Genomic DNA, 27781 nt, shown 5'->3' with positions numbered 1-27781 from the left:
ACTGGATGGGCTGAATGACTGTGACCCTTAATTGACTGAGGTTGTCATAGAAAGACAAATCAATGTGGAGAAAATTCTATTAATATTTTTGGACTTTACAAGTTTTTGAATGCAAATGACTAACAGAAGGAACAATAAGGCATTTTCAGCACAAAAAAATTACTCTTTATTGGTCTTTTGCTAAATGATTCTCTAAATTGAGAAACAGTGCACTGTTAAAAAGTAAATTATATATCAATATTTTCTTTAAAAGTAAAATAACTGAATAGTATTATTCAATCAGCATTTCTTAAGTTGTTTAATTCAGATATTCAAAGTTAATCAAATTATGAAGATTATCACAAGACATCAATTGTAAGCCCTGGACAAAAATGAAAAGTTTCTATTAGTTCAGAAATTTCCAACTTTCCAGTCTTTTCATGCAAAATTTGTATATAAGCAAAAGAGGAAAAAAAAGGTGATTTATATTCTGCTACTAATACATTTCTCCCCATCCTGCAACCATGACATGGCTGCTGCCCTGCTGCTACTGTGACATTCCAATGATACTCCACTGAAAGTGCAAGTAAAGAACAGAACTTCATGGATCAGCATAATCTGAATAAATTTTTTTCAGAATGTGTAGTATGCATTCATGTTTCTACAGAATGCAGAACAATCTAGTTTTGAATGGTAGTGTGCTGCTAGTCAGAGAAATCTGACTGCATGTCATTCAAATTTGAAAAAAAAAGGACTTAATAACCAATGAGCAGTACAAGTTTTCAATGGGGTAGTTTTTAGTAGTGTATCACTTAATAAATACAATGTATAGTGGTCAGCAACTTTTTCTGACCATGGGTCAATTATGGTTTCTGCAACTTGTAATAGGTCAATTCAAAAGTCTGAATGAAAATTAAAAGTAGATTATAAATATTTGGAAAAATGAAGACATACATGGTGTAATAAAATTAAGATAAAACATTTACAACTAAGCTTTTTTCTCTCCTTGGAATTTTCCTTGGTTTGTTCAGGAAGTTTAATTAGCATGACTATAGCACAGCACCTCAGAAACATAATTCCCACATGGCATAAAATGTTAGTTGTAATGGTTAATGCAAATGCTGATTATTAATTGCAGCTTTGTCCAGTGAGCAGTTTGCAGCCCATAAAATATAACAGTGGGCTGGGCTAACATACCTTCATAGAGATATCTTAACCCAACCATAATATTCTCATCAGCATGTGAAAAATGAAATAATCGCATCTTTTCTTCATGGAGTTTGATGTGAGTATTTTAAGAACACTCTCTAGCGTACTATTTTTGATTCTCTTTAGTATCCAAATATTTTTTAAACTGTATTTGAAGTTAATTTTTTTTTTGTCTAATTAATGGATCAGCCAACATTGATTGCATCTGTCACTCATTGACCTGCAGGTCATAGGTTTATGACCACTGATACACACTCCTATGAATTATATATTAATTTTTTTAAATGTAAATTTACTATCAATATTTATTTAATACAACCAACAAAAAGAAAATGTTACATACTTTAATAGTTCATAATTTTTTTCATTAAGCCTCATAGTGTTCTCTCTCCAAAATTTTTCTGAATTATGAACTGGACTCCATTCTAAACGACCAGACTTCAGTTCTGTGGAGTACTCATCAAAAGAGCTGAAATAATATACTGATAATGTAGCTTTGCATAACTCTTTCTTACTCAGTCTCTCTCACTTTCTCTCCTCTCTCACACAAAATGATTTAAGATGAAAATAAATAATTTATGGACTACTATTCAAAATCAAAACTATGCCACTGGGCACTACCATATTTATTTAAATCAGACCTAGGAGTCATATTAAAATCCCATGTAGAAAAGAAAATCAGGAGCATGGAAAGTTAGTTTATAGCATATGAAAAAACACATCACAATACTAATTTAACATTAAGGCTATGAAGAATATGTACATTATTAAAGATCTGCTAATATCTAGCACAAAATATGAAGGTGAAAAAAAAAAAAAAAAAAATTTTAGATATCATAAATAAATTAGAATAGTAAACCACTGTAATGCATGTGAGACTGATGGCATTAAAAAATATATATTTTCTTTACTTGCTGGGTAAAGCTTAATAGCCTGGGTTTTGCTTAATAGCCTATTAATCAGCCTAACTATTTCCCCAAGGACTGATTTACTATGGTGATTACATTACTTTTTTGTGCAGAAAATGTTTTTATTGTGGAGTATCACTATGGTCACTGCCAGGTTAAAAAAAAAAAACAAATAAAGGATCTACCTCAAATCCTGTACACTTGCTTGCAATGTCTCATATAAAAAGGTAATGTCATCAATGATATCTGGGTCTTCGTGCTTTCGGCCCTGAATGATCTCAAGTTGCTTCAAGACTTTGCATGATACCATAGCAATAGCATTATCTCTGCTGATTTCTGGACTCTCTGGTTTTTCTATTAAATTCTAGAATAAATAAAACAAATAAATCATATCTAAATAAATTAAATTGATCTTATTTTGAATATACATTTATAAGAAAGAAAGATGTACTCAGCAATGGTTTAATATTCTATAAAATTTTCAGTGTTGCAAATGAAGTGTAATAATAAAGTATGAGAATGAATTTTGTGCACAGCTCATGGAAGTGTAGGAGGGGGTGCACTGACAATTGAGGTAAGCTTACACTCAACTGAATTACTTTTGAGATCAGCTGGTTGTAAAATTATTTATTTTTATTTTGAGCAAAGAATTATATAAAATTTTGTGTGAAGTTAAACAAATCTAATTGAGACACTTGACACATTAAAAGAAGTTTGTGGAGATATTGTCAAGAACAAGAGTTTTTGAGTGGCACAAAATATTTTAAAGAGAGAGAAATGTTTTCCAAAACAATGATCAAAGTCTGCTCCAATTATCCATGGGACCGGCAAACGTAAAACAACTGTCAGATGTTTAATTCAGATAGATGATTAATTGTGCAAATGATAGACGAAGAGTTGAAATCATATGGAAAAACAGAATATCTGATCTTTTTAGACTTTCAAAAAAAAAATGTGAACACAAGAAAACTTTCTGCAAAGGCTGTGCCACAGATTTTGAGTGATAAGCCGAAACTTGAAATTTACTTTGATCTTTCAAGGAAAGCTAGAAACACTTTGATGAAAATAGTAACTGGTCATGAAATGGTGTTTCCAGTATAATCTAGAAATAGAGTCAAAGTCCACATAGGAAAACTCCATCCCTAATAAACAAGAAAGCATTCATATCAAAATCATAAGTAAACAGAATACTGATTTTTTTCTTTGATATCCATGGCATTATTCAGGCAGAATTTAACCCACAAAATCAACATTCAATCAGGCTTATTATGTAAAAATTCTGAAATGCTTCAAAGATTCTGTGTAATGCGAGGGTACTGAACTCTGGCTCAGTGATTATCTTCTTCACCATAATAATACTAGCTCACAGTGCATTTTTTGCACTGTGAGCCAGTTTTTGACAAATGATGAGAGTGATCAAAAAAGACTGAACAAATTAAATTAAAAAATAATACCTGTTTGAATGAGCTTCTAATGGTTATTCCTTTTTTTGACAATCCCATCTAGATATAAATATACATTAAATATACCATCTTTCTATCAATTTTCTAAATTCAGAGAAGCCACTGTTTGAGATATGATTTAAGATAATCTGAATGACGTTTAACTCAGTGTCTGATGAAAAATAGTCAACTTTTAGTTCACCCTTGAACTTAGGGGGGGGAGTCAAAAGGGACAACATCTAACTGTGGGAGGGGGGGAAGAGAAACTGTTTTGATATTTAACTTGTGCTTCCTCACAACTGAGGATGTATACACCATTATAATGCCAATACAGTAGCTACTGGTCATTTTAAAATTAAGCATTTTCTGATTCGAATTTTTTTTAGAACTTCATTGTAATATTGTCCAAGTACATAACGTTTTTCCACAGTATGAGCGTAAATAATGCCATTAATATTGAAAAAGGGGATGATGATCGCCCCAAAAGTATTCTTTGGAGGTGCACGAGATATGACTCCCTAAACTTTGTTTTGATTCAGGATCATCATGGTAAATCCAGAACTGATCTCCAGTGATTATTCTATTTAAAAAATAATTTTTCTGACATTTGTTGGAGTTTTAGAGAAAAACGTAGATGTCCACTCTAATCTGCATTAGTTCAGAAGTAAGGAGTTATGGGACCAAAAGACAAATAAACATGTTATTTCTAAGTGTTCTTTCAAAATGCTTTATTTATTTATTATTTTTTTTTTGGAGCAAGCTTTCAGACTGTAATTCAGCTGACCATTACAGAGTGTGGCCCTATCCCAGAACTTCCATCAATGCTCATATTCACATCAGTTATTGGTGCTGATTGATATCCTGGGATAGGGTCATGTTCTATGCTGGCTCTTCCATCTTTGAACTGCTAATGCCAACTAAATACAGTGGATACAGCAGATTCCCTATAAACTTTTTTTTGTAATAGATCAAAAATAATAGAATAGTTCTAATGTTTCTCTTGGTGTTTGACTTTGATGCTGTTTTTTTGCAAATTATTGCAGACGTGCAGAGACAAAAAATATATTATAGATGAAAATCTAATAGATTTAAACTTATATAGCTTTCATTAATAAACATTAAATTAATAAGTATAAGAGCAGTGAGGCTCAATATGTTTTACATTAAAATTAATTAAAAAATGAACAAGAGGATTACCTCAGTAATTTCTTGTAAAACTCTCCAATATTGACACACTCTGTTATACAAAAGAAATTTAGTAAAATTACTTAAATGTATCCTTACACCCAAAAGAAAATCGATGATCCAACATATGTGGTATCAATAGTTTAAGAGCTCCAAACCTGACCCCCAAAAATACATTAAATCACAAAACTTATGAGTGAAAAAGACATTAGCATCGTTGAATAAAAACAAATAAGAATATTATGCAATTATGATACTATTCAGAAGCTGACGAAGTTTTTCAACAAAGGTCATGATCACAGGCTAGTACAATATGAAATGTATGGCAGAATTTAAAGATGAGAGACCAGTTACTTTCTTGGCACTTGCATATGAATGACCAAAAGTCTGAAATGGGAAAGGGGTGATGCACATTAATCGAGTTTTGATGTAATTTTATTTTAAGGGTTTCCACTATTAATAATTTCGTATAATTATGTTGAATATTAAGAATCTTTGCTTCGTTAAACATATATGTAGCTTTATCCTTCAGGTGTAAGGATACATTTATGTAATTTTACTAAATTCATTTGTATAATAGTGTCGATGTTGGAGCGTTTTACAAGAAATTACTGAGGTAATCCTCTTATTCTTTTTTTAATTAATAAGCATTTTACATTTTGTGTAGTGAAATTTGTGTAGTCAAATTAAAGTTTTCCTAAACTTGGTTACAAATGACTTTTAGTTGTTTTAGAATCCTCCCTCAAAGGATGAAGATTTGCACCACTGAGGATTTTCAAATAAATGCAATGCAAGCACAGAAATCAATTCCAAAAATATTTTAGACAACAGCAGCATCAGTGATTAAATGTATAACCTGCGTGAACTATTTTGGAGGGAAATGTTCACCTGGACGTGTATTCTGGATGAACTCATATGGCTTCATAAACCACTCCCTAATTTCATCCAATATTTTAATCAATTTTCATTCTTCATATCTTGTGCACAGTTTAAAAGTTTGCTGCTGCAACTCAGCAATCACAGACTTTCTGACTGTTTCCTTACACTATAGCATTATAACTAAGATAACTTTAATAATGTAAACTTACTCGGAAAGTTGCCAAGACTATTCTGGTTACTTTTTCCTTTACAGCTTCACTTAAAATATCGGTTAGGATAGGAACAACATTGAACCTAAATAGAAAAGTTTTCTTTATAAAAGAAATATTTTGCAGATGATATCATTTAAAAATTATATGATAATTAAATGAAAATGTGGAATAAAATAAACTGCATTTAAATTTATAAAAGTAAAGATCTGAATTTTACACTAAAAATGGATGATAATCAAATCAAATTCTAGCAATCAAGGTTGAAAAATATATATATATAAATATAACAATAAAACTTTTGGAAAATTATACAAGGTATAAAAAAAACAAATTATATTTAATTAATTTAAATATAGGAGGTATGGAAAACTATTACATTCTAAGCTGGTGGATTTAATTAGGAATTGGGAAAAATTTAATACCAAGCTATACATTAAGGGACTTACTTCAGTCCTTTCCTCATCCCTATAAGATAGGATGATTTTTTCTTTTAACTTCCATAAAATCTTACAAGACAACAAACAGACCTCAAGGCTGAAACTTTAAAATGAGATTTCTTAATCTGATATTCAATATGAAGCTCATTACATTGCATGACAAATCAACAGAACTGCTTCACTGGTCACAACTCTGAGATATGCCAATTGAGTCCAGCTACTATCTGATTAGAGGACAGCAGGTGGTCTCAACAGCTGTCACAGCAGTCTCATATTTTAAACAAAAGTAGGGTAGCCAGTTGGTGATGCTATATGTTTAAAAGCATGTATTTCATCATTACAAAGTTTTCAACAGAAAAAAAATGTCTACTGGCTGCTAAACATATCAAAGGATAAGATAATGCTTAGTTCATTGAATAATTTTTGTTGTACATTTTTTATAAAAACTGATGATTTGTATTAGCTCATAGGTAAAAAATAATGTTTTACATAAGAACTGATGATCTAACTTCTCCTATTCTATGTTTGCTGTTTCAAAATAAGAGTCAAGTTTATTGCCACAATTTTTTAGCAAAAATTTATTTAGAAAAGCTGAAACCCTGTTTATAATATTTCCGAGATTACAGAAGGTAGCACTGTAATTCAATCATTTACAACAAATAGGAAGGAGCGGCAAAAGGGAAGCAGTGAGGAATATTCACAGACATTTGAAAACATCTGTGCTATAACTGGCACTGTCAAAAATATCTGTGCTATAACTGGCACTGTCAAAAATATCTGTGCTACTACAGACACTCTCAATGAAATTTGCAGTTAGGTCCTTCACAAAACTCAAAATTTGTAATGGATGCAATAATTAACCAACTAAGTTAGTACAGTAAGTTCTTTAAACTTCAACACTCTCAAGAACAGAAAAGTGCTGGATTTTAAAACAGAGGTATACTTAGTGGGTGAATATGTTTGAAGAAGCACCTTGAGCTGCCTGTTCAGCAGCAATTAATTTAACCACAGATAAAGATTTAATGAAGAATACATTTTTCCAATTGTAACAGTGGGAATTTTCAATCTCTCTCTCTTTGTGTGTGTGTGTGTGTGTGTGTGTGTGTGTGTGTGTGTGTGTGTGTGTGTGTGTGTGTGTGCGCACTCAACTATCCTAATGTAACATCAAAATCACCAAATCACACAAGCACTGTAAGATCAACAGTCAATGCAGCTGTAATCTGCAAGTGCCATTTGCACTAAGTTGGTTTTTTTTTTTTTTTTTTTTTAGGAACATTAGCAACTAAGGCCATATTGCTCCAAGGATATGCGGTGGTCATACCCTGACCTTTCCACATCCTCCGTATTTGGTGGTCACGGGCTCGAACCCCGATCTGATCAAGAAGTGTGTGCTATGCACTGCTGCTCCTGCCCACGGAGGTGCCTATAATATAGTAAAAGCTAGATGGTATCAGAGATACTGTAGGATGTCTGTAGGACTACCTTGTCCTTTCATCTGCTTTTGTGGCCAGCAGTATTTAAACTACATTGATAATGCAAGTCTTACTTTCAATGCCTCAGGTAGTACAGTGGATATAATCACCATTCTCATTACACTGGTATAAAAGCCCAGGGTCAAATTTTGTCAATGATGTAAGGAATTTTTATGGGGTTTTTTTTCCACATGGCTGAGTTAGTCAGCCTCAGGCAAGGATTGGATGATTTTTTCTCCAGAAAACTCTTCATCCAGCAAAAGGACAAAATATACACAATTTACAGACACGATATACCATTGCCTCATAGCCTTACTTGCCTTGGCACTTAACACAACTCACTTAATTCTCACAGCAGAACAAACTTGTCTTTGTACAACTTGCCCTGGTATTGCACTACTTTCAAAAACATGGCCTTGCCAAAATGTTGACTACTTGTTTAAAAATGAGGCTGCAATGACATTGTTTCAGAATTAACCAGTCACTCATCAGATAGCAGGGGTCTCTAACAACAATGCTTAAACAAAAACAAAACAGATAACTTTAGTTATATTACAACTTTGAAAACTCTGATTTCGTATACTGCATAACTCATGTTGAACAAACCACCACTCGTCTGCAAATTACCACTACAGACCACCTACAATCTGATGAGGGACCAGTTGGTCCTGAAGCAGGCTGTTAAAGCAGTCTCATCTTTTAAAAAATTGGCAAATAATCATTTGGCAAGGCCTGCTGTTTGAAAGTAGTGTGATGCAAACTTGACTTGGCAACTCGTTGCAGAGTCAAGTTTGCTCTGTTGTCAGAATTAAGACCCCTGCATTGTCTATGCAGTTTAAACTTGTTTTTGTAACCAGAATATTTAAAGGACAAAATAGTACTGTAAGCATCTTATAAAGAGAGAAATGTCACTTTTTTGTGTGGATTCAAAAAGATAAATCATTGATATGAGTGCCTAATTGCTTTCTTAATATTTTTGGACTTTAAAATGTTGATTTTTTTTAAAAATGAAATGTGCTGGATTTTAAAGGATTGCATAACATAAAAAATTCTGCTTGTTGTTATGGGCGTTTAATGGCGCATAAGCGACTATGGCTATAATGCAAAAAATTCTGCATTTTACATAGTGTTATATATTAGTTTTGTTTTTTGTTTGTTATTTGGAGCATTAGCAACTAAGGCCATATTGCTCCGTGGATATATGCGGTGGTCATTCCCTGACCTTTCTGCATCCTCCGTATTTGGTGGTCACTGGCTCAAACCACGGTCTAATCAAGAAGTGTGTGCTACACACTGCTGCTCCTGCCCACCTGGCTACGGAGGTGCCTGTTATATATTAGTATTAGACATACATATAGTGCAAGGAAGTCACAGAGTTTTACAGTGCCAACCAAAAAAAAAAAAAAAACAGATAAATAAAATAATAAATAAAGAAAAACTACCCGTGTTTATTACCTAACATGGGTAACTACCCACATGACTTCTAAATTTTCCCAAGCTGTCAGCCTTAACTACCCATGAGAGTAACTTATTCTGGTAAACAACAAATTACTGACTAAAAGAAATGTTCCAACAATTCAGTTTAAACCTTTTTCCTGTAATTTGAATTCAGGCTCATAGTATTAGTATTAGTAATGGCCGCATGGTGCAAGAAAGCCTATGGCTTATGCTGCACCAGCCAAAAAAAAAAAAAAAAAAAATCTGAACAAAACAATGATAAAAACAAAAAAATAAAAAATAAAATAAATAATAAATAAATAATAATAATTAATAAAGAAAAAGGAAATTAAACCTATCATCCTATGTGCTTCCCTTACCCGAAAGTACTATCCAGATGACCTTTGAATTTCCCCAAACTGTCGGCCTCTACCACCCATGAAGGCAACTTATTCCAGTAATTTATAACTCGCTGGCTAAAATAAAACTTCCTGCAGTCCAATCTAAACAATTCCCCCCCCCCCCCCCGTAACTTGAATTTATGTCCCCTAGTTCTAGCATCATTTATAATCTTGAAAATTTCGTCCTCATTCATTTTATTGATGCCTCTCAGAGCCTTAAACACCTCAATCAAGTCTCCTCTAAGGTGCCTAGTTTCCAAACTCTGCAACTCACATATTCGAAGTCTTTCTTCATAAGGATGCCCTTTCGCCGATCTCACCAGGCGAGTTACCCGTCTTTGCACCCTTTCAAGAAGCTCGATGTCTTTCTTTAGGTGCAGTCTCCATACTTGAACACAGTATTCCAAGTGTGGTCTAACATAAGCCTCATATAATGGGATTATCATGTCCGTGTCTCTACTTGCAAAAGTTCGATAGATCATCGATATGACACCATGGGCCTTCCTTGCAATCTGTTTACAATAGTGCTGGAATTAGGATTTTTTTTTTGGGTTTTTTTGTAAAATATAAACTTCTGGAATGCTGAGGTTGATTTGATTTGATTTGGTAGTTGTTGGCGCATCGGCTTCTGTGGCCATATTGCACCTCCCAAGGTTTTTGCAGTACTTTGATCCAAGCCCGAGGCGGGAATCGAACCCGCGACCTTTGGGTTGCCAGGCAGGTACTTTACCCACTCGGCTAGCCCGGTCGGCCAGGAATGCTGAGGAAGTCTCCCTAGGAAAGGGGGGGGGGGTCTGGGGTCCGCTACCAAAAATGTTTTGGAGAAAAAAATGGTGCCAAATGCACCAAATTTTCAAATTGGGGGTTTTCAACGAACAAAGATATCACATCTATTATGAAGTTCAGATCTCAATCCTCTGGACTTAACATTTTTTGATTAAATGAATGGCTTTTTGGTTAATGCACCCACAGATGAGAAAAGTTTAGGAATGATGATGGAGTTGTTACTGGTGTGATGGCTGTAAGAGACTAAGGAGAGTTTCTACTGGCAAGCAATGCTAAACACTGTGTTCAGTTGGCATAATGCTATAGAAAGAGACAGATATCATGTAGAAATAGTGTAAACAAGATATCAAAAATCATATCAATTTTCAGCTTTTTTTTTTTTTTAACTATGGTGAGAAAAAAACTGTAGTGCAAAACTTTCTTTTGATCAGACATGTGCTGTTTCCAATCACTCATATATAATAAGATTATTCAAAAAGTAGTATCAACATAGCTACTACACAAGTTTATTTACAAATAATTATTAACATTCTCTTAAACTAATCCCAGCTACAATTCCCTGTCCAGCATGTGTCGAACTATTAGCTGCTTCATCTTCTGGAACAAATCAAAATTGCAAGAACTCGTGCCTAGAGAATAAGGGCCGGGTGCTCAAGGATTTCCCATTGCCATTGCTTTATTAATGGCTTTGCAGCACTAGCCACATAACCTTACATTATTATACAAACTAGTTGGCATCATCTCAAGTAAATGGCAGTGCTTTAGTCATATTTCTGGTCAAAAATATTTCTATGAAAAGAAGTAGCAGTATACAGCATTTACAGCTTCTGCTTATGGAATGTCATGATGTAATACCAGTCATATGCAAAAATCAGCATCACTTACCCTGATTATTATCCGAATTTTTTGGATTAAGCCATTCACTGGATTGACATTTGAGTTCTGGTTCATAAAATTAAGCACAGGTTCCATGTGGTGTAACTGTGCATTACAGAGAACAAGAGAACAAGGGTGCTGATTTTGCTTCGTAAGCATAGCCAGTAAAGTGCACTTACAATTCCCTGTCCAGCATAACTTTTCCTTTCGAATACACTTACGAAACTGCTGTTGTTATGCAAATATCTTGTCTGCGTAGCCTGCGTCACATTATCTGCACACAAGAATATGTACATGTACACACTGAATTAAATATTTTCAATAATAAAGTTGTTGTTGTTATTTGGTTTTTAGGAGCATTAGCAACTAAGACTATATTGCTCCGGGATATGCAGCAGTCATTCCCTGACCATTCCACATCCTCCGTATTTGGTGGTCACGGGCTCGAACCCCAGTCTAATCAAGAAGCGTGTGCTATGCACTGCTGCTCCTATCCACCCGGCTACGGAGGTGCCCACTAATAAAGTATAAAAATCTGTAATTTCATATTTGCAATTTAAATAATATTATACATTAAATGAGGCTTACTTGTTCATTTTTTCAGCTAATGTTGTGTTGAAAGTCATGACCCAAAGGCAGAATGTCAGCTGATATTGAATTTGAAAGTTTACTCTTCCAGCAAGCACAGTTATTAATCTAAATCAAAAATAAAAAAAGTTATTCATGAAGAACAAACAAAGAATAGAACTTTACACTCCACTCATTAGGATGCTAAGTAAAAACAGAAATCATTTATATTAATAATTTTCCAATGATTATACAATGCGATGGCATAATTGCTACATGCATAAGAGTTTAATGAGATCATATAAAAATACATGTCAAACCTCTTCATAATGCAGATTTTCCAGCAAATGCCTTTGTAAATAAACCCCTTTCTAGAGTGAGTTCCTTGAGAAAGTCTGGAAATGAGTAGTAAGTTTTCTGCTAGTGGCCAGCTCTGTGAAGTGGGTTTCATTGTGAAATTTCATAAAAATTAAAACTTGGTACATAAATGCTTTTAAATAATAATTGTCCTTATTTTGACTTGGCTGCCCAATATCAGAGTGATATTACAGGATTTCACTGTAATCGGAAAATTATTACAATTTATTATGGGAGTTTAGTACTGAACCCCGTAATAAAAACAGTTCATTTGAATAAACAGCAGGAGTCAATAAATCATTTGTTTACCAAAATTTCATTCTAACGAATATGGCTGAAAATTATTTCAAAAGGAATCATTATTTGTATATATAAATTCCACTATACTTGTCTGACACACAAGTAATTTCTGCTTTATTTTACTTAAGTATCAACTTTAAAATAAATAAAATGATGAAATATTACAAAAGTAAAATTATTTTGTTCAGAGAATGTTGTTTTGAAAGCATATTTTATTTATTAGAAATACCACACATTCAGAAATATGGTACAGCAGATACAACTTATTACTTTTCGCATATTAATATGTCACTGTTTTTAATTTAACCACTTTTTCCCCTGAATTCAACAAAAACTCAACTTTAGCACAACCGAAAATATAGTAAAAGGTGTGAATGAATTCTTTTTATCTCTTCTTTTAATTTAAAACTCATTTTTTCCCCCTTTCAAGCAAATGCACCCATAACTGTATTTGCAATATGGGCCACAAAGTGCCATTGATAATTTTCCAATGAAATAGAAGTTTTTCTATTGTTGTAAACCAGTATTTATTAGACATAGGTGAACTGAAAATAATTCACTGTACTGAATTTTTCAGCAAAAGTACTTTGCACAAACAAAACTGGAAAAGCAAGTCCTGACTGACTTCCTTTAATAATAAAGGAAGAGATTTTACTGTATTTCAATAATCAAGTCATAAATTAGATAAGTTAAAGAAATTGGCATAAAGGCCTTCTAAACAAGCTTCCATCTTATGGTTTGGCAACTGTTTTTAGTAACTGGTTATCCAGTTTTCTCTCTGATCGCTCACTGAGGGTGATGTTAGATGGCTCTCTGTCTTCTAACTTCTCCACTAATGCCGGTATCTCCCAAGGTTCAGTTCTTTCCCCCACTCTTTTCCTCTTATATATTAATGACCTTCTTCCATTGACTGGAAATCCTATCCATAGTTTTGCCGATGATAGCAAATTGCATTCCACTTTCCATTTTGAGAAACCTTGTCCTGCTCAATCAGCTTCGACTTCTCGAAAATCTGCTACCAATTCCTTAAATGCCAATCTTCAGGTAATTCTCCAGTGGGGCAAAGACAACTTAGTTGATTTCAACCCTTCTAAAACTCAGTCTTGTCTTATATCTCGCAAAAAGGATTCTTCTGCTCCTATGCTTATCTTTAGTGACACTCCGATTTCTAGGCAAAATGATATATCTCTTTTGGGGTTTACCCTGACTTCAAATCTCTCTTGGCACAAGCACATTACAAATATTGCTTCCTCTACATTTAAAAAAACTTGGTTTTCTCTTTCGCTCTCAGCGTTACTTTTCTTCCAAACAGCTGCTCACTCTGTATAAATCGCAAATCCGCCCTGCCATGGAATATTGTTCCCACATCTGGGGTGGTGCCCCCAAAACCTCTCTCATGGCTTCTTGATTCCATTCAGAAGAGGGCAGCAGTTAGGTTAATTAATGATTCATCTCTAACAGAGTCTCTCCATTCGCTTTCTCATAGATGTACTGTTTCTGCTGCATGCCTCTTCTACAGATACTTCCATGGGAACTGTTCTTCTGAATTGGCTTCTATAATTTCCGCTCTCTCTTTCAAAACAGTCCGAACACGTGCCGCCACCAGCCAACATCCATTTACTGTCCAACTTCAAACCCACAGAACCAACTTTTCATCTTCCTCAATTATTCATTCAACTACCGTTTTCTGGAACAACCTTCCTTCATACATATTTCCTGAAAATTACAATCCACAGAAGTTCAAGTCCAATGTCAACAAATATCTTCTTTCGTCTTCTCAACCTCCAATCCAAGCACGGTACTAAGTACTATAGGTTCTAATACCTCTCGTGTTTGGAGTTCACATAAAAAAAAAAAAAAAAAAAAAATTCTTAACATACCGTTATGATTGGACTAAATTCAATAGCAAATCTTAATTATATGTTACTCACCTTAAATGATATGCAGTTGTTACTTGAGATGGCTTGGATTAATAATTTTGGGGTTGAATAATAGGATGTGTGATTAAAATTAAAACAGTATTAAAATATGCGCAAGGAAGTAGAAGTGCACAACTCTGTCCCTGGTTGTCATCGAAGAATTAATTGATTAAAAAACTAAAATGTGTGAAAACCGGTGAGGCCAATAGTCATAACAGTTGACTTTTGTTTATGAAACCTTTCCAGTTGGCAATACTAGGTATAGAGAGAATGCATGTTGTATTTAAAAGAATTTCTATGTTCCTGTAATGCTCTTTGTGACATGTGGGAATTTCAGGTGTGTGAGATTCCAAGCCGGGGAAAGGTTGGAGGGAAGTTTCGTATTTGTGATAATTTAATTTAGAGTGATGGCGGGACTATTCTATAACAAGGGCTTCATATTGAAGAATTTTATAACTGGTTTTTAATTTTATAATGGTAATGGCTGAATCAACTAAGAGGGTGTGGTTGTTAGAATGTGCGTGTAGTGTAAGCTCGGTACTGGATTGTTCTGTTCTGAAACTGTTGTAGTGATAATAGGTTTGTGTGTTGGAGGTTTTTGTGGAACCGAACCTAGTAGTGGTGCTTCCAATATAGCAGGCATTGCAATTTTACTGGCATTTGATTAAATATATGATATTATTCATGTCACTTGTCAAGTATTTATGTTTCTTTATACATATTAAATAATGAGACAAGTTTATTATATGAAGAAAATATGAGTGTAATGTCAGTGCCCACGAATACCCGACGGAATTGTCCGGCGAGACTACTGTGATAAGGGAGAATGATGCGTGTATTCCCTTTTGTGATGTGTTTGGAATAATGACTGGTATTGCTTTTGGTGATGGAAATAATGTGTTGGATTAATTGAAACGGATATTTTCTGGCCATGAACTTTTTTGTAAGATATTGTAACTCAACAGACAAGTCATCTTGCGAAGAACTATATTTGATGGCGTTATGAATTTGGTTATAAAGAACGGCTTTTTTTGTACTAAGTGGGTGGTGTGATGCGAAATGTAGATATTTCCCTGTGTGTGTGTGTGTGTGTGTGTGTGTGTGTGTGTGTGTGTTTTTCCTAAAAATCTTGGTTCCCAACTTGGTGCCTGTTTTGTATATTGTGAGATTAAGGAAGTTGATTTGTTTATTTACTTCTGTTTCAAGTGTGTATTTCAGTCTATCATGTATTGAGTTGAATTTAATAAAAAGGTTATCAATTGTAGTTTTATTTCCTATTATAAGTATGTCGTCTGCGTAACGTATGTATAGTTTAATCCCTAAAAGGGTACGGCTGTAGTATTTGTTTTTCTATAGTTGCTAAATAAATTCCGGATAAGGGGACATAAATTCCTAGACCCATGGGTAGGCCAAATGTTTGTTGGAATATTTGGTTGTGGAACCTGAAGTGTCTAGCGTCCAGTAAAAATGAAGTAAGATCTAAGATGTTGATGGAGAGGGAGGTGCGGTTCATTAATGTGTTATCTATCATTAGGTATTCTCGTAAGGCTTGTAATGTGAATGGTAGGTGTACATGTGTGTATAATGATACCACGTCAAAGGACGCTAAGACTTCACTGGAAATTATGGTGGTACTTATTTTTTCGAATGCTTGATTAGTGTTACTAATTTTAAATTTTGAGAATCTTGTAAGGGGGGGATATAATTTTTACTAAAAAAGTGGATAGATTGGCGAAGGTGAATTTGCTAAAGGAAATTATGGGTCTTAGGGGGTGGCCGGGTTTGTGTAGTTTGGTAATACCAAACATGTGTGGGAGAATATTGTTACGCATACCGATTTGCTGTAATGTGTGTAAATTTATTTCTTTATTTGATCTTAGTCTCCTTAAATTTACATAGAGTTTGGAAATATTATGTGTTATCTATTTTGTAGGTATCTTGATCAGAAAGGATCTGATCCATTTTGTTGATGTAGGTGCTTTTGTCTAGGATTACAATTGCGTCGTCTTTGTCAGCTTATTGTATGACGATGTCTGGAATATTTCTTAGTTTTCGTATGTCTGATAGCTGTTGTTTCTTCATATTGAGTTGGGGAGTAAGTTTTGAATTGATAATGGCATTGGTTTGATGTATGATTCACCATTTATCGGGGTGGTTTTCAAGTTTTGTTTGTAGTTCTATGATGCAATCTTTTATGGGGTAATGGTGGTCTCTTATGGCGAAGTTAAAACCATGTTCCAGTCCTGCAACCTCGATGGTGGTAAAAGTTTTGGATGAAATATTAACAGTAGAATTTTGTAGGGGGGGGGGGGTTGGTTTTTTGTGTGAGTGTACTCCATTTTTTAATATGCCTTTGTTCTATGTCTTTGAGAGTGGCATTAATACGTGTATCGTTAAGGTTAGTGAAATCTTTCCAAGTTTGGGATACCATTTCTTTTTTAAGGTTGTATCTTAAATGATGTATTTGATGTAATAGTTTATTTTTTGTTGAATCTTTTGTGTAATTCTTTCCGTATAATAGTAATAGAGGTTTGGTGTATAATGTGTGGGTATCTTTTGCAAGCATTTTTGGGAAAGATACGGGCAAATTTTGGAATTATGTTATGATTAAGGCATTTTTGTAAAAATGAAATATGAAGTTTGTTAATAAAGTACTTGACAAGTATTTTTGAGAGGTGTACCTTTTTTTTCTAACATTATGAGAATTTTCAAGCCTTACGAGAATACCTAATGATAGATAACACATTAATCAACCGCACCTCCCTCTCCATCAACAATATCTTAGATCTTCATTTTTACTGGACTCCAGACACTTCAGGTTCCACAACCAAATATTCCAACAAACATTTGGTCTACCCATGGGTCTAGGAATTTATGCCCCCTTATATGAGATTTATTTAGCAACTATGGAAAAACAAATACTACAGCCTTATCCTTAAGGGATTAATCTATACATACGTTATGCAGACAACATACTTACAATAGGAAATGAAACTACAATTGATAACCTTTTTATTAAGTTCAACTCGATACATGATAGACTGGAATACACACTTGAAACAGAAGTAAATAAACAAACCAACTTCCTTAATCTCACAATATACAAAACAGGCACCAAGCTGGGAACAAAAATTTTTAGGAAAAACACACACACACACACACACACACACACACACACACACACACACACACACACACACACACACACACACACACACACACACACACACACAGGGAAATATCTACATTTCGCATCACACCACCCACTTAGTACAAAAAAAGCCATTCTTTATAACCAAATTCATAACGCCATCAAATATAGTTCTTTGCAAGATGACTTGTCTGTTGAGTTACAATATCTCACAAAACGTTCATGGCCAGAAAATATCCGTTTCAATTAATCCAACACGTAATTTCCATCGCCAATAGCAATACTAATCATTTTCCCAAACACATCACAAAAGGGAATACATGCATCATTCTCCCTTATCACTGACGGACAATTCCGTCGGGTATTCGCGGGCACCGACATTACACTCATATTTTCTTCATATAATAAACTTGGCTCATTATTTAATACGTATAAAGAAACATATAAATACTCGACAAGTGACATGAATAATATCATATATTTAATCAAATGTCAGCAAAATTGAAATGCCTGCTATATCGGAAGCACCACTACTAGGTTCTGTTCCACAAAAATCTCCAATACACAAGCCTATTATCACTACAACAGTTTCAGAACAGGACAATCCAGTACCGAGCTTACACTACACGCACATTCCAACAACCACAACCCCTTAGTTGATTCAGCCATTACCATTATAAAATTAAAAACCAGTTATCAAATTCTTCAATATGAAGCCCTCGTTATAGAATGGTCCCGCCATCACTCTAAATTAAATATCATAAATGCAAAACTTCCCTCCACCCTTTTCCTGGCTTGGAATCTCACACACCTGATAGAAATTCTTTTAAACATGCGTTCTCTCTATACCTAGTATTGTCAACTGAAGAGGTTTCATAAACGAAAGTCAACCGTTATGACTATTGGCCATGTTGCCATGATGAATATTATTGTTCCTATCTTTATGCTCACATCTAAACTACGTTTATAATTACTTATAAACAAAAATAAGAAGAGATTCCTCCAGCACTTATGGAGAAGCCCATGACAATTTATACATTACTTGAAAATACTTTGAAAAATGTATATATATATATATGTAAACACTCCTCAGAGTCCAACACACGAAATTGTATATATACATAGATACTCTGGAAAAGGTTAAATACCAAGACAAAACAGGTGTTTAAAAAACCTTGATAAGGATGGAATACATGCCTAAAATTCTAAAATTACATCAACCAGACTACATTAAATATTTTAAAGTTATTATAGAAAAATGTTAAAAAATATATCAGTATCATTTCAGATAAAATCATCATTATATAAAAAACATAATAAAATACTAAAATCATGGTAACTTTCAAACAGTTTTTGTCACATCAACCAGAGAAATTCTTGAATATCTAACAAGCAATGAAATCACTAGCAACATATAAGTACTTCAGAAAGTCATTTCTCCCTCCCCACAAAATTTCAAAAATAATTAAAAAATCTGCACATCTACCAAATTCAAGTTGTCAGATGCCATAGCACATTAGCATCTAAGGCTATGTAATGTCATCCACAACTTTAATGTAGGAAATCTGGAAGGACCTATTGCTCCACAAACAGATTTAAAAGAAATCACAAAAATATAGAGTTTTAAGCACCTTCCCCTTGGTCCACATTTAATTTAAATTTTTTTTTGGACAGAAAAATAGATTTCAGCTACTAAATAGTCAATTTGAAATTTTTTAAAATTTTTCCAACTTTCTTTCTCATATGATGTATTCTCTGAATCTTTTATCATTAAGCTCCAGATTGCAATAATGAAAAGTGCGCAATGGCATCTTTATACAAATCAAATCTTCACTTTTATTACTATTTATACCAAACGTAATTATGTTCAAATGTTTACAAGCAAATAGAAGTATTGTATTTTCTTAAATTCTAAGATAAACAATTTTCCATTTTAGAATAAAAGATGGGAAAAACACTAAATGATACACTGTGCTATGGTTGATTTCAAGAACTAGTGTTTATTTTTGTTGTTACTTACGTTGAAATTCCATCCACTCCAACAAATGCAAGTCTGTATTCATCTATGCGTAACATCATCTGAAGACAACGAGCAACAGACTGAATATATTCATTTCCCTGGTTTCAAGAAAATATAAAAGTGAATTTAAAAACAGTTTTCAGAATAAAAATTACAATGGTTTTATGTCTTTCCATAAATAAAATACTAAAAGGCAGACTTCTGGGAAGAGATAACAGAATAATCTTTTTCAAAAACTTTAGGATTTTTCCAACAGGAAAGTTAACAACAAAAGCTATAAAAATGATTCAAAAATAATGAATTAAAAAAAAAAAAAAAAACACACAGAAGAAGGAAATGCAATGCACAATCATCATTCTAGAAAGTGACTCCTACTCTTACCCAGGATAACTATGTCAGCATTGTCTACAAGGATCAAACACATGGAAGTTTTTAATTAGCAATGTGGGAAAATTTCAGAGGAACCTGCTACCATGACCATGGCTCAGAACTAAATAGTCTCAGAAATTCATCAAACCAGATAAACTTGTTGGCAGTCACAGAAGGATTATTTTGACCTCCCCCACTGTTTTTAGGCATGTTAGTATATATGCATAATGTGCTATTAAATTTTATATTTTGACCTTTTCAAAAGATTTGTCAAGCCATCCCAGATTTCATTAAAACTGGACCAATAGAAATCCAACAATTATCATTTCTTTGTCTGTCTACCATGTAATAACTCAACGTCCAATAGAGGGATTTCCACGAAATTTATATTTCACTCTGTTAGAATGATTTGTCAAGCTTTCCAAATTTCATTAATATTAGACAAATACATATCTGATAATTATTTATTTTTTTCACACATATCACATGGGCTATCTGTATAGCATATATTGTAGCTGAAGCTGTTGTTTGTTTGTTATTTAGGGGCATTAGCAACCAAGGCCATATTGCTCCGGGGATATGTGGTGGTCATTCCCTGACCTTTCCATATACTCCGTATTTGGTGGTGACTGGCTCGAACCCCGGTCTAATCAAGAAACGTGTGCTTCGCACTGCTGCTCCTTCCCACCTGGCTACAGAGGCGCCATAGCTGAAGCATTATCATGTTTGTTACTATGCATTGGTTGGAGGAATGAATGGGAAGTGCAGCAAACATGTAGAAACTAAATATTTTTGGTTCACACATAAGTTGCTTTTTGCTCTTTGTTATTATAAATCATGAATTATTACTATTTTCTATGATGCCTGAAACGTAATGCAATGCATACATTAACTAACTTCATTTTAATTTTTCTTTAATTTCATGCTTGACTTCAATGGAAAAACTGTTGTGTTCACTATGGATTAACTTATACTATTTTCCAATAATAATTGGAAAATAGTATGAGTTAGCTTATAAAATCTCTAACTTCTAAAATATAAATAACTACTGTTCAAAATTTTCATACATTACTATAATTGTTACCTGACATTCTAATCTTCAAAAAAGTCCCAATGCACTGAAAACCTCTGCACTATTGGTTAAACCCAATACTGAAATTCAGTTTGTAAAATATTATCAACATATTTCATAAACAGATACACATTTCCATCCTTTTCAATTTCATATTCTCTATCATGACAGAAAATCCAAATCTTTATAGTTTACATAAAAATCATTTCATTTCTTCAGCTTCTTTAAAATATTCTTCATACTAGGATGATAAACAGAAATGTGTTTTCATCTGGTAGTATTTTGGTTGTTAGTTAACATAATAAGAAGGCACAAATTTTTGTTTCACGGTTAATTTCTCTTTGACTATTAGAAGCTAAATCAATTGTGACAAAATGAAAGTAGCATAATTCCCACTGATCAATCTAATGGGTTATATAAATAACTTTTATCTTTATTACTGAAGCAATGTGGAAAGAAGCATAATTTAATGAGTTCAACATTAAATTCATTTTATATAAACTTCTATAACCAGTATAGAAGAAAATGTTCGTGTTACAGTCCAATTTGCCGGGCAATAAATGCAAATTTTCTGGGGGAAAACTATGTAATCCTTGCGAGAGACTAACCTGGTCAGAGTGTTAAAGTGACCTACAAAAATTCCTCCAATCTTGATGGGATTTGAACAATACCTTTTCCACATTGTGTGGAAAGGCTGTGATTGTAACCATTGTTAGGACAAGGCATAATTCAAAATATTTTCTGTCTCTTTATGGAACCATATCTTATTTTTGCACTGGTGGTAAATGTCAGTATTGCCATTTAGAAGGATTTTGGAAGGTATTTTAATCAGGTTTATTCACATTGTGAACTTAACCTAGGCCTTTTTTTTTTTTTTTTTTTTTTTTTTATTTCACAGTGCATAGGTACAGAAGTAATAATATAGTAGTAATAAATCCATAATGCTAACTGTGAGGGCATTATGCAAGCTTTAGCATAGTTTTACTGTCCGGTCTCTCCACTAAGTTATTGAGCAGGGCATCTTCTGTGCAGAGCTGCCACAAGTGGGTAGGTAAGGTAAGTGTTGCCTACAGGCAGCAGTTCAGGAGGGCACAAAAATAATTTTACTTCCCCTACTAGTGGCACATAGGGCTGCAGCACTACTGTGTCTGTGATACAAAGCTGTAGCATAAATTAGAAACATCTGAAAAAGATGTCACTAGTACTGCCAAACTTTTTGTTCTCAGCAGTTCCCAACACATCAGACATTTCCTGGTTTGTTGGGGGAGTGGATTTACAGTTAAGATTTATATCTATTAGTTTTCAATATACTTAATTATCAATTCTACAATTAAGACCCATGATTTTCTTGCTGAGAATGGAAATTTTGTTGCTTTAGTTCATTTTAATCTGTTCAGTTGATACAGTTCCCTCTATATTTACTGCAGAATATTATTATGACTACTATCTATGTTTTAGTCACAGCTGTTTTGCCAACCATTTTTTATTTACTTCATGCATACTTCCTTTATAATGACTGTTTGATTGTTTGGAACAATAACATGAACTATATTTCATATAGTTCATATGTACTATATGTCAAAAAAAGTTGTGCAGTCTGAAAAACCATGAATACTCATAGAGGAGAACAATTAACTTACCACCTGAGCTCGGTAAGATGCAGCCCTGACTACCATGGGGTAGTCAGGGCTGCATCTTAAAAGACTAAGAATTCCACCCAACCTCCAACAGGATCTGAACCCAGACTTCTTCCAAAATCTAAAGAGTAGAATTCTGTTCCAATGCATTATCCATGTGGATAATCTACTGTCCTTTATATTTCAGACAGCTTTTGGTCTGTCCTTGCAAGATGCACAGCTACAGTTATTCATCTTTGGCTATTTGCATATATCACAATTTTTTTTTAGAAAACAGTTCTGAAGTGTAGCTTCACATTCATTATACAAAAGCTACAAAAACTACACCATTGCTTCTCAACTAGTGACATTTAGGAATGAGGGATCTGAAATTACACTAGCCAGCTTAAAAGACTATATGAAACTATTCAATGTAGCCAAGGACGGCTACATAAACTGGCAAAATGGTCAAAAGCTCCAATCATTTTTAAACAGATTGAGTTTTCTGGGATGAAATAATCACAATGAAATGCTTTAAAAAGTTCTGCATATATCTATTGAATGAATGCAAATCCAAACAGTAATACAAAGAATGTTAGAAGAATGCAGTTTGGGAGGTGCTACAAGGATTGCTCTTGATTACATGTGCATAAGAGTAATGAAGTCAGTATAACCATATAGCTGACTTAGTTAATTTACAAGAGTAACATTTATAATACACACTCTGCAATTAAGATTAAATAAAAAATATAGGAATCAAGTTAATTCTACCATTATGTTAATACTCTAAAAACAGGAAATTTTAATCTAAAAACTTAGAAAATCATAATGTACTCACAGGCATTTTAAGTTGATCCTTTAACCAAGTTAAATAAAAATGTAAATCAGGTCCATCCATTAGTTCAGAGCTCCAGCATGCAATTTTGGCAATGATGCGACTAGTCTAAAAAAAAAATAATTTAAAATAAAACACAGAGAGAGAGAGAGAGAGAGAGAGAGAGAGAGAGAGAGAGAGAGAGAGAGAGAGAGAGAGAGAGAGAGAAAAAAAAAAACAATGTTACAGGATGACAACCAAGACTGTTCTGCCCTCCACTTATCAGGTGGGTGGGAGAGCTTAAATAATCAGAACACTATCACTGGACAACAGCCCAAACATCAGAGGTTTCCTCTTAGTCATGTCTGTTAATATCCACTGTATGATGATATAAAACAGCAAAATAAGAGGGAAAATATCTTTTATTTTGCTGCTTTTCACTTAATTTCAGTATACAATTAGTGTCAAGATCTTATGATATACCTTATAACGTACTTGTCATCGCATATAACTTGATATCAGTGTACCTTGTATTATGCTTGCTGTCATAATATTTAAGTATCCTCTAATCTTGGTATACAATAGCAATGTAAAAAATTTGCCTTCAAACATTAGTTATAAATTAACTACATCTTTATTTTAATTTTATTTTATTACATATTTTATTTTATAAAGTAAATAATTCATGATTACTGTTGTGATATTTTAAATTTTCTTCAAAAGAAATTTAATTATTTAATTATTCTCTGAAGATGACAGAAAAAATAATTAAACTAGCAAATTTAATTTTACATTACAGTTTCTACCCATAAAGTATTTTTTTAAAATTCTTTAAGGTAAAAGACTTTAATGATATTATTTAAATATTAAACTACATATGCTTTTCAAGAAAATTAGAAAAATCCCTATAATCATGAATTACCTACTTTATAAAATAAAATGTAGTAATCTACAGCATGAATTATGGAATCAATTTTTCTATAATTCAATGTAATCCACTCCATCGTTCAAAAGATGTTCTAATGAGCGACAGAAGCACAGAAACATCACTTCAGATATATTCCAGTTTCTCTGAAATGATAAGGCTCAAAGATTAAGGACCACTGATCCAGAGAAATAATGAGTGGTATCATGCTACTGTATGTTATGGGAAAATGTATTAAAAGAGCTAGTGGCTTATTACTCATAATTTCTTATTAAATTAATTTCACATATATAAAAATAACACAGAAGTTCCAATTATATTTTTAAAACACACACACACACACACACACACGCACACACACACACACACACACACACAAAAATAGTTAGGCAATTGTAATATGAATGAAATTAATAATAATTAATATTTTACTGCATGGAATCAAAACTTTTCTTTCTAACTTAATGATTATCTTATCATGTTGAACTGCAGATTGAATACTCAAATTACCATATTCATAATAAAGCTATCTGATCTGTTTAGAAGATTAAGAAATGGACTCCACACTGAATCGCTCTTCCTTTTAGAAGATCTAGCATGTCTGAAGAGTTCAACTCTACTCTTATCTTCCTAAAAATTAAAAAAAAAATTGCACTAAATTTCATAAAATGAATTACTGATAATTAAAGCTACACCTAAATTTATAAAGAATGAATGTTTTTTGATGTGTGCAATATGAAAATATCAACTGTTAACAATACAGATACAAACATAAGACAAAAAAACCATGGCTAATATTTTAATTTTTTCCATTTTTGTAAACAGCAATAAATGTAAATAAATAGGTAAGCACAAAGTGAACAGGAGATACAAACTATTCTTAAAAATAATGTAAGCACAGTTCATTCATTTAATATTAAGGCATACAGATGTCAGTTCACCACCAGTGTGAAATTTACCTTAAAGGCATAAATATTCAAAATGGTAATCATTAGCATCATTGAACAGTTTAACAAAGTACAACAGATCAATACACTTGTTAGCATATTCTGGTAAATGAACCACACTAGTTCAATACCAACACCTGAGCTCCTCCAGTGTTCTTCAGAGTATTCCACAGGTGAGTCTAGTGATGAGGTCAGGGAGACTGTGTGCTACCACTACATCCAACCCATCTTCTAAGTAAATGAGCATTCAGAAAAATCTCTCAAATTGCTTTGGCAATGTAGTGGCATTCTGTCTTGTGGAAATATACTTTCAACAGTGTACATTTCAGTAATGCATAGCAAAATGTTTTGTAACATTTATAAGTAAAAAGTGCTGGTGATAGTTGCTTCCAAGAAAAAAAAAAAAGGTTAAAAATTTTTTCTGGAAGACAGACCACTGACCATAGTTATCACTGATAGATTTACTGCTTTTCCTGTTGTCCCATGGAGATTTTATTGAGCCTAGTACACACAACTGTGCCAACTAACACAGTTTGAAAGAAACTTCATTGGACCAAACAATATAATCTATGAGAATCAACTTTATGGCATACAATAGCTGCCATATATGGTTTACACTTACATTGGGGAGACATGATACACACTAATTTTACAGACATAGATTTAATGAGAACACCATCTCATAGAATATTTAGGACAGTGATAAGTGACCTTATTTTATGCAGTGGCTAAGTCAGGAAAAAAATGTTTGAGGGCTGCATTATAAATGAAATCTTTTTTTTATTATTATTTATTTATCATTAATAACATTACAAATTGACCAGCCAAGTGCTGTACTGAGATGGTCACTATTATTACATATTAATATTTGTAGAGGAATAAGAGAAATTTACCTCAATGTGATATGTAGAACACTTCCGCATAATACTCTCCAGCTGTTTCTGGAGAGTATCATACGGAAGTGTTCTACGTATCATACTGAGGTAAATTTCTCTTATTCCTCTACAAATATTGATATTAATGTAGAACGTATTGAGCATTGTTATACTATTACATGTTAAAAAAGGTTTATGAAAATGTTGAAAGTGCTTACATTTATGTTGCAACCAAAGCAACAAAACTAAATACTGCAATAGTTATTTTAATGTGTGTGTGTGTGAGAGTGAGAGAGAGAGAGAGAGAGAGAGAGAGAGAGAGGTGAAACTTTTGTTTGATTTATATTTTCATATTAAAAAAATATTAGTTGTATTATTAGTAATACAACATAAAATTCTTAAATAATATTTTTATAGGAATATAAAAATTATTTCTCAACTGCGATATTTCTTGTCCCTTGTTCTGTGTTTCCTAAAATTAGATCATAAATCACACTACAAAGCTAAGAGGGCCACGTAACGTATAGCCCAAGATCACAAGAACCTGCAACACAGCAAATTCAGCATCAGCTGATTTACAGGATCCTCTACAATGTCTTAAGTACAAGTCTTGTACATTGTGTCTGCCTCAATATTACTAAACAACAAATAAATTCAACCTTGGTTAAACATGTTGATGGATCAGTTTCTGTTAATTTCTCCATCTTTGTGCAAATTTGCACATTATCAGTTTTCCAATAAGAATCCATTTATATAATTCTTAAGTCAGATTTCTACCATTCTGATTAATTATAAACACCATCTAGCAACAACACAAAACAAAACAATAATGTTATTTAGCTGCATCATCTGGATAGCCACGACTGCATTTCTTCTAAATGATTTATAAACGGGTGATTTGCTTCACCATTAAAACTTCCAAAAAACACCTACCAGGAGTGCTGCAATTGTTGTTGAACAGCTCACTGGCCTTTTCCTATATAATACACCCATCACTCCTTACACCTCTAGGATCATGAGTATTTTTTCATGGATAAGAACCTTGCATATAAAAAATTTTGCTGTGAAAACTAAAATCTTGTTACCCAAATGCAACTTAAATGCATTGTGAGCAACCAAAACTTGATTAAAACAACAGGTTTCAGTTTTACATATACTGATGCTTATGCATAGATCATCAATATGGGGAGCATTCAATAGCATATAAAACTAGCTATATTATTTGTAAATGCAGCAATGAAGTTCGTTCGTTTAATAGAATGAAAGGAACATGGCTATGGATGCAAAAGAATGGGTGCTATCAGGTGATTAGATGATTACTTTTGGGTGGGGGGCATCTACCATGCTTATATTGCACTAGCTCATATGGGTTATCACACATTTGTCCACACAAGTATACTTTCACATGATCTGCACATTGGGCACACTGAAAAAAACAAGAATAACTCATCACAAGAGGAAAATCCTACTCTCTCCACCTAAGGTCAGCTAACCACATTCCCAACTGAAAAGGCATTTAAGAACTCCTCTAGACAGAGAATATCTGAACCAAAAACCTTCAAGGGTAGTATGTAGTGAATCCACTGTGACGATTCACTATTTTCCAGAGCCAGTGGCACTACGGAG

General features: G+C 33.3%; 1 protein-coding gene across 1 annotated transcript in view; it reads right to left on the bottom strand.

Moving 5' to 3' along the window:
• Nucleotides 1-27781, bottom strand: part of VhaSFD (V-type proton ATPase subunit VhaSFD) — a 61814-nt gene that overhangs the window by 14045 nt on the left and 19988 nt on the right. The window contains exons 4-10 of the mRNA XM_090388261.1: nucleotides 24844-24963; nucleotides 23433-23537; nucleotides 19538-19635; nucleotides 11812-11919; nucleotides 5812-5896; nucleotides 2282-2460; nucleotides 1532-1657 (exon numbers count right to left, since the gene is read on the bottom strand). Coding sequence (XP_090244387.1) covers nucleotides 1532-1657; nucleotides 2282-2460; nucleotides 5812-5896; nucleotides 11812-11919; nucleotides 19538-19635; nucleotides 23433-23537; nucleotides 24844-24963 — 821 coding nt within the window. The remainder of the gene's footprint in view (nucleotides 1-1531; nucleotides 1658-2281; nucleotides 2461-5811; nucleotides 5897-11811; nucleotides 11920-19537; nucleotides 19636-23432; nucleotides 23538-24843; nucleotides 24964-27781) is intronic.

Source organism: Mastigoproctus giganteus, chromosome 14 (genome assembly GCF_048544385.1).
Source record: "Mastigoproctus giganteus isolate SK-2022 chromosome 14, ASM4854438v1, whole genome shotgun sequence".
Lineage (NCBI taxonomy): Eukaryota > Metazoa > Arthropoda > Arachnida > Uropygi > Thelyphonidae > Mastigoproctus > Mastigoproctus giganteus.
Note: the sequence above shows the minus strand (reverse complement) of the source record. Positions and strands in the feature narration are given on the sequence as shown.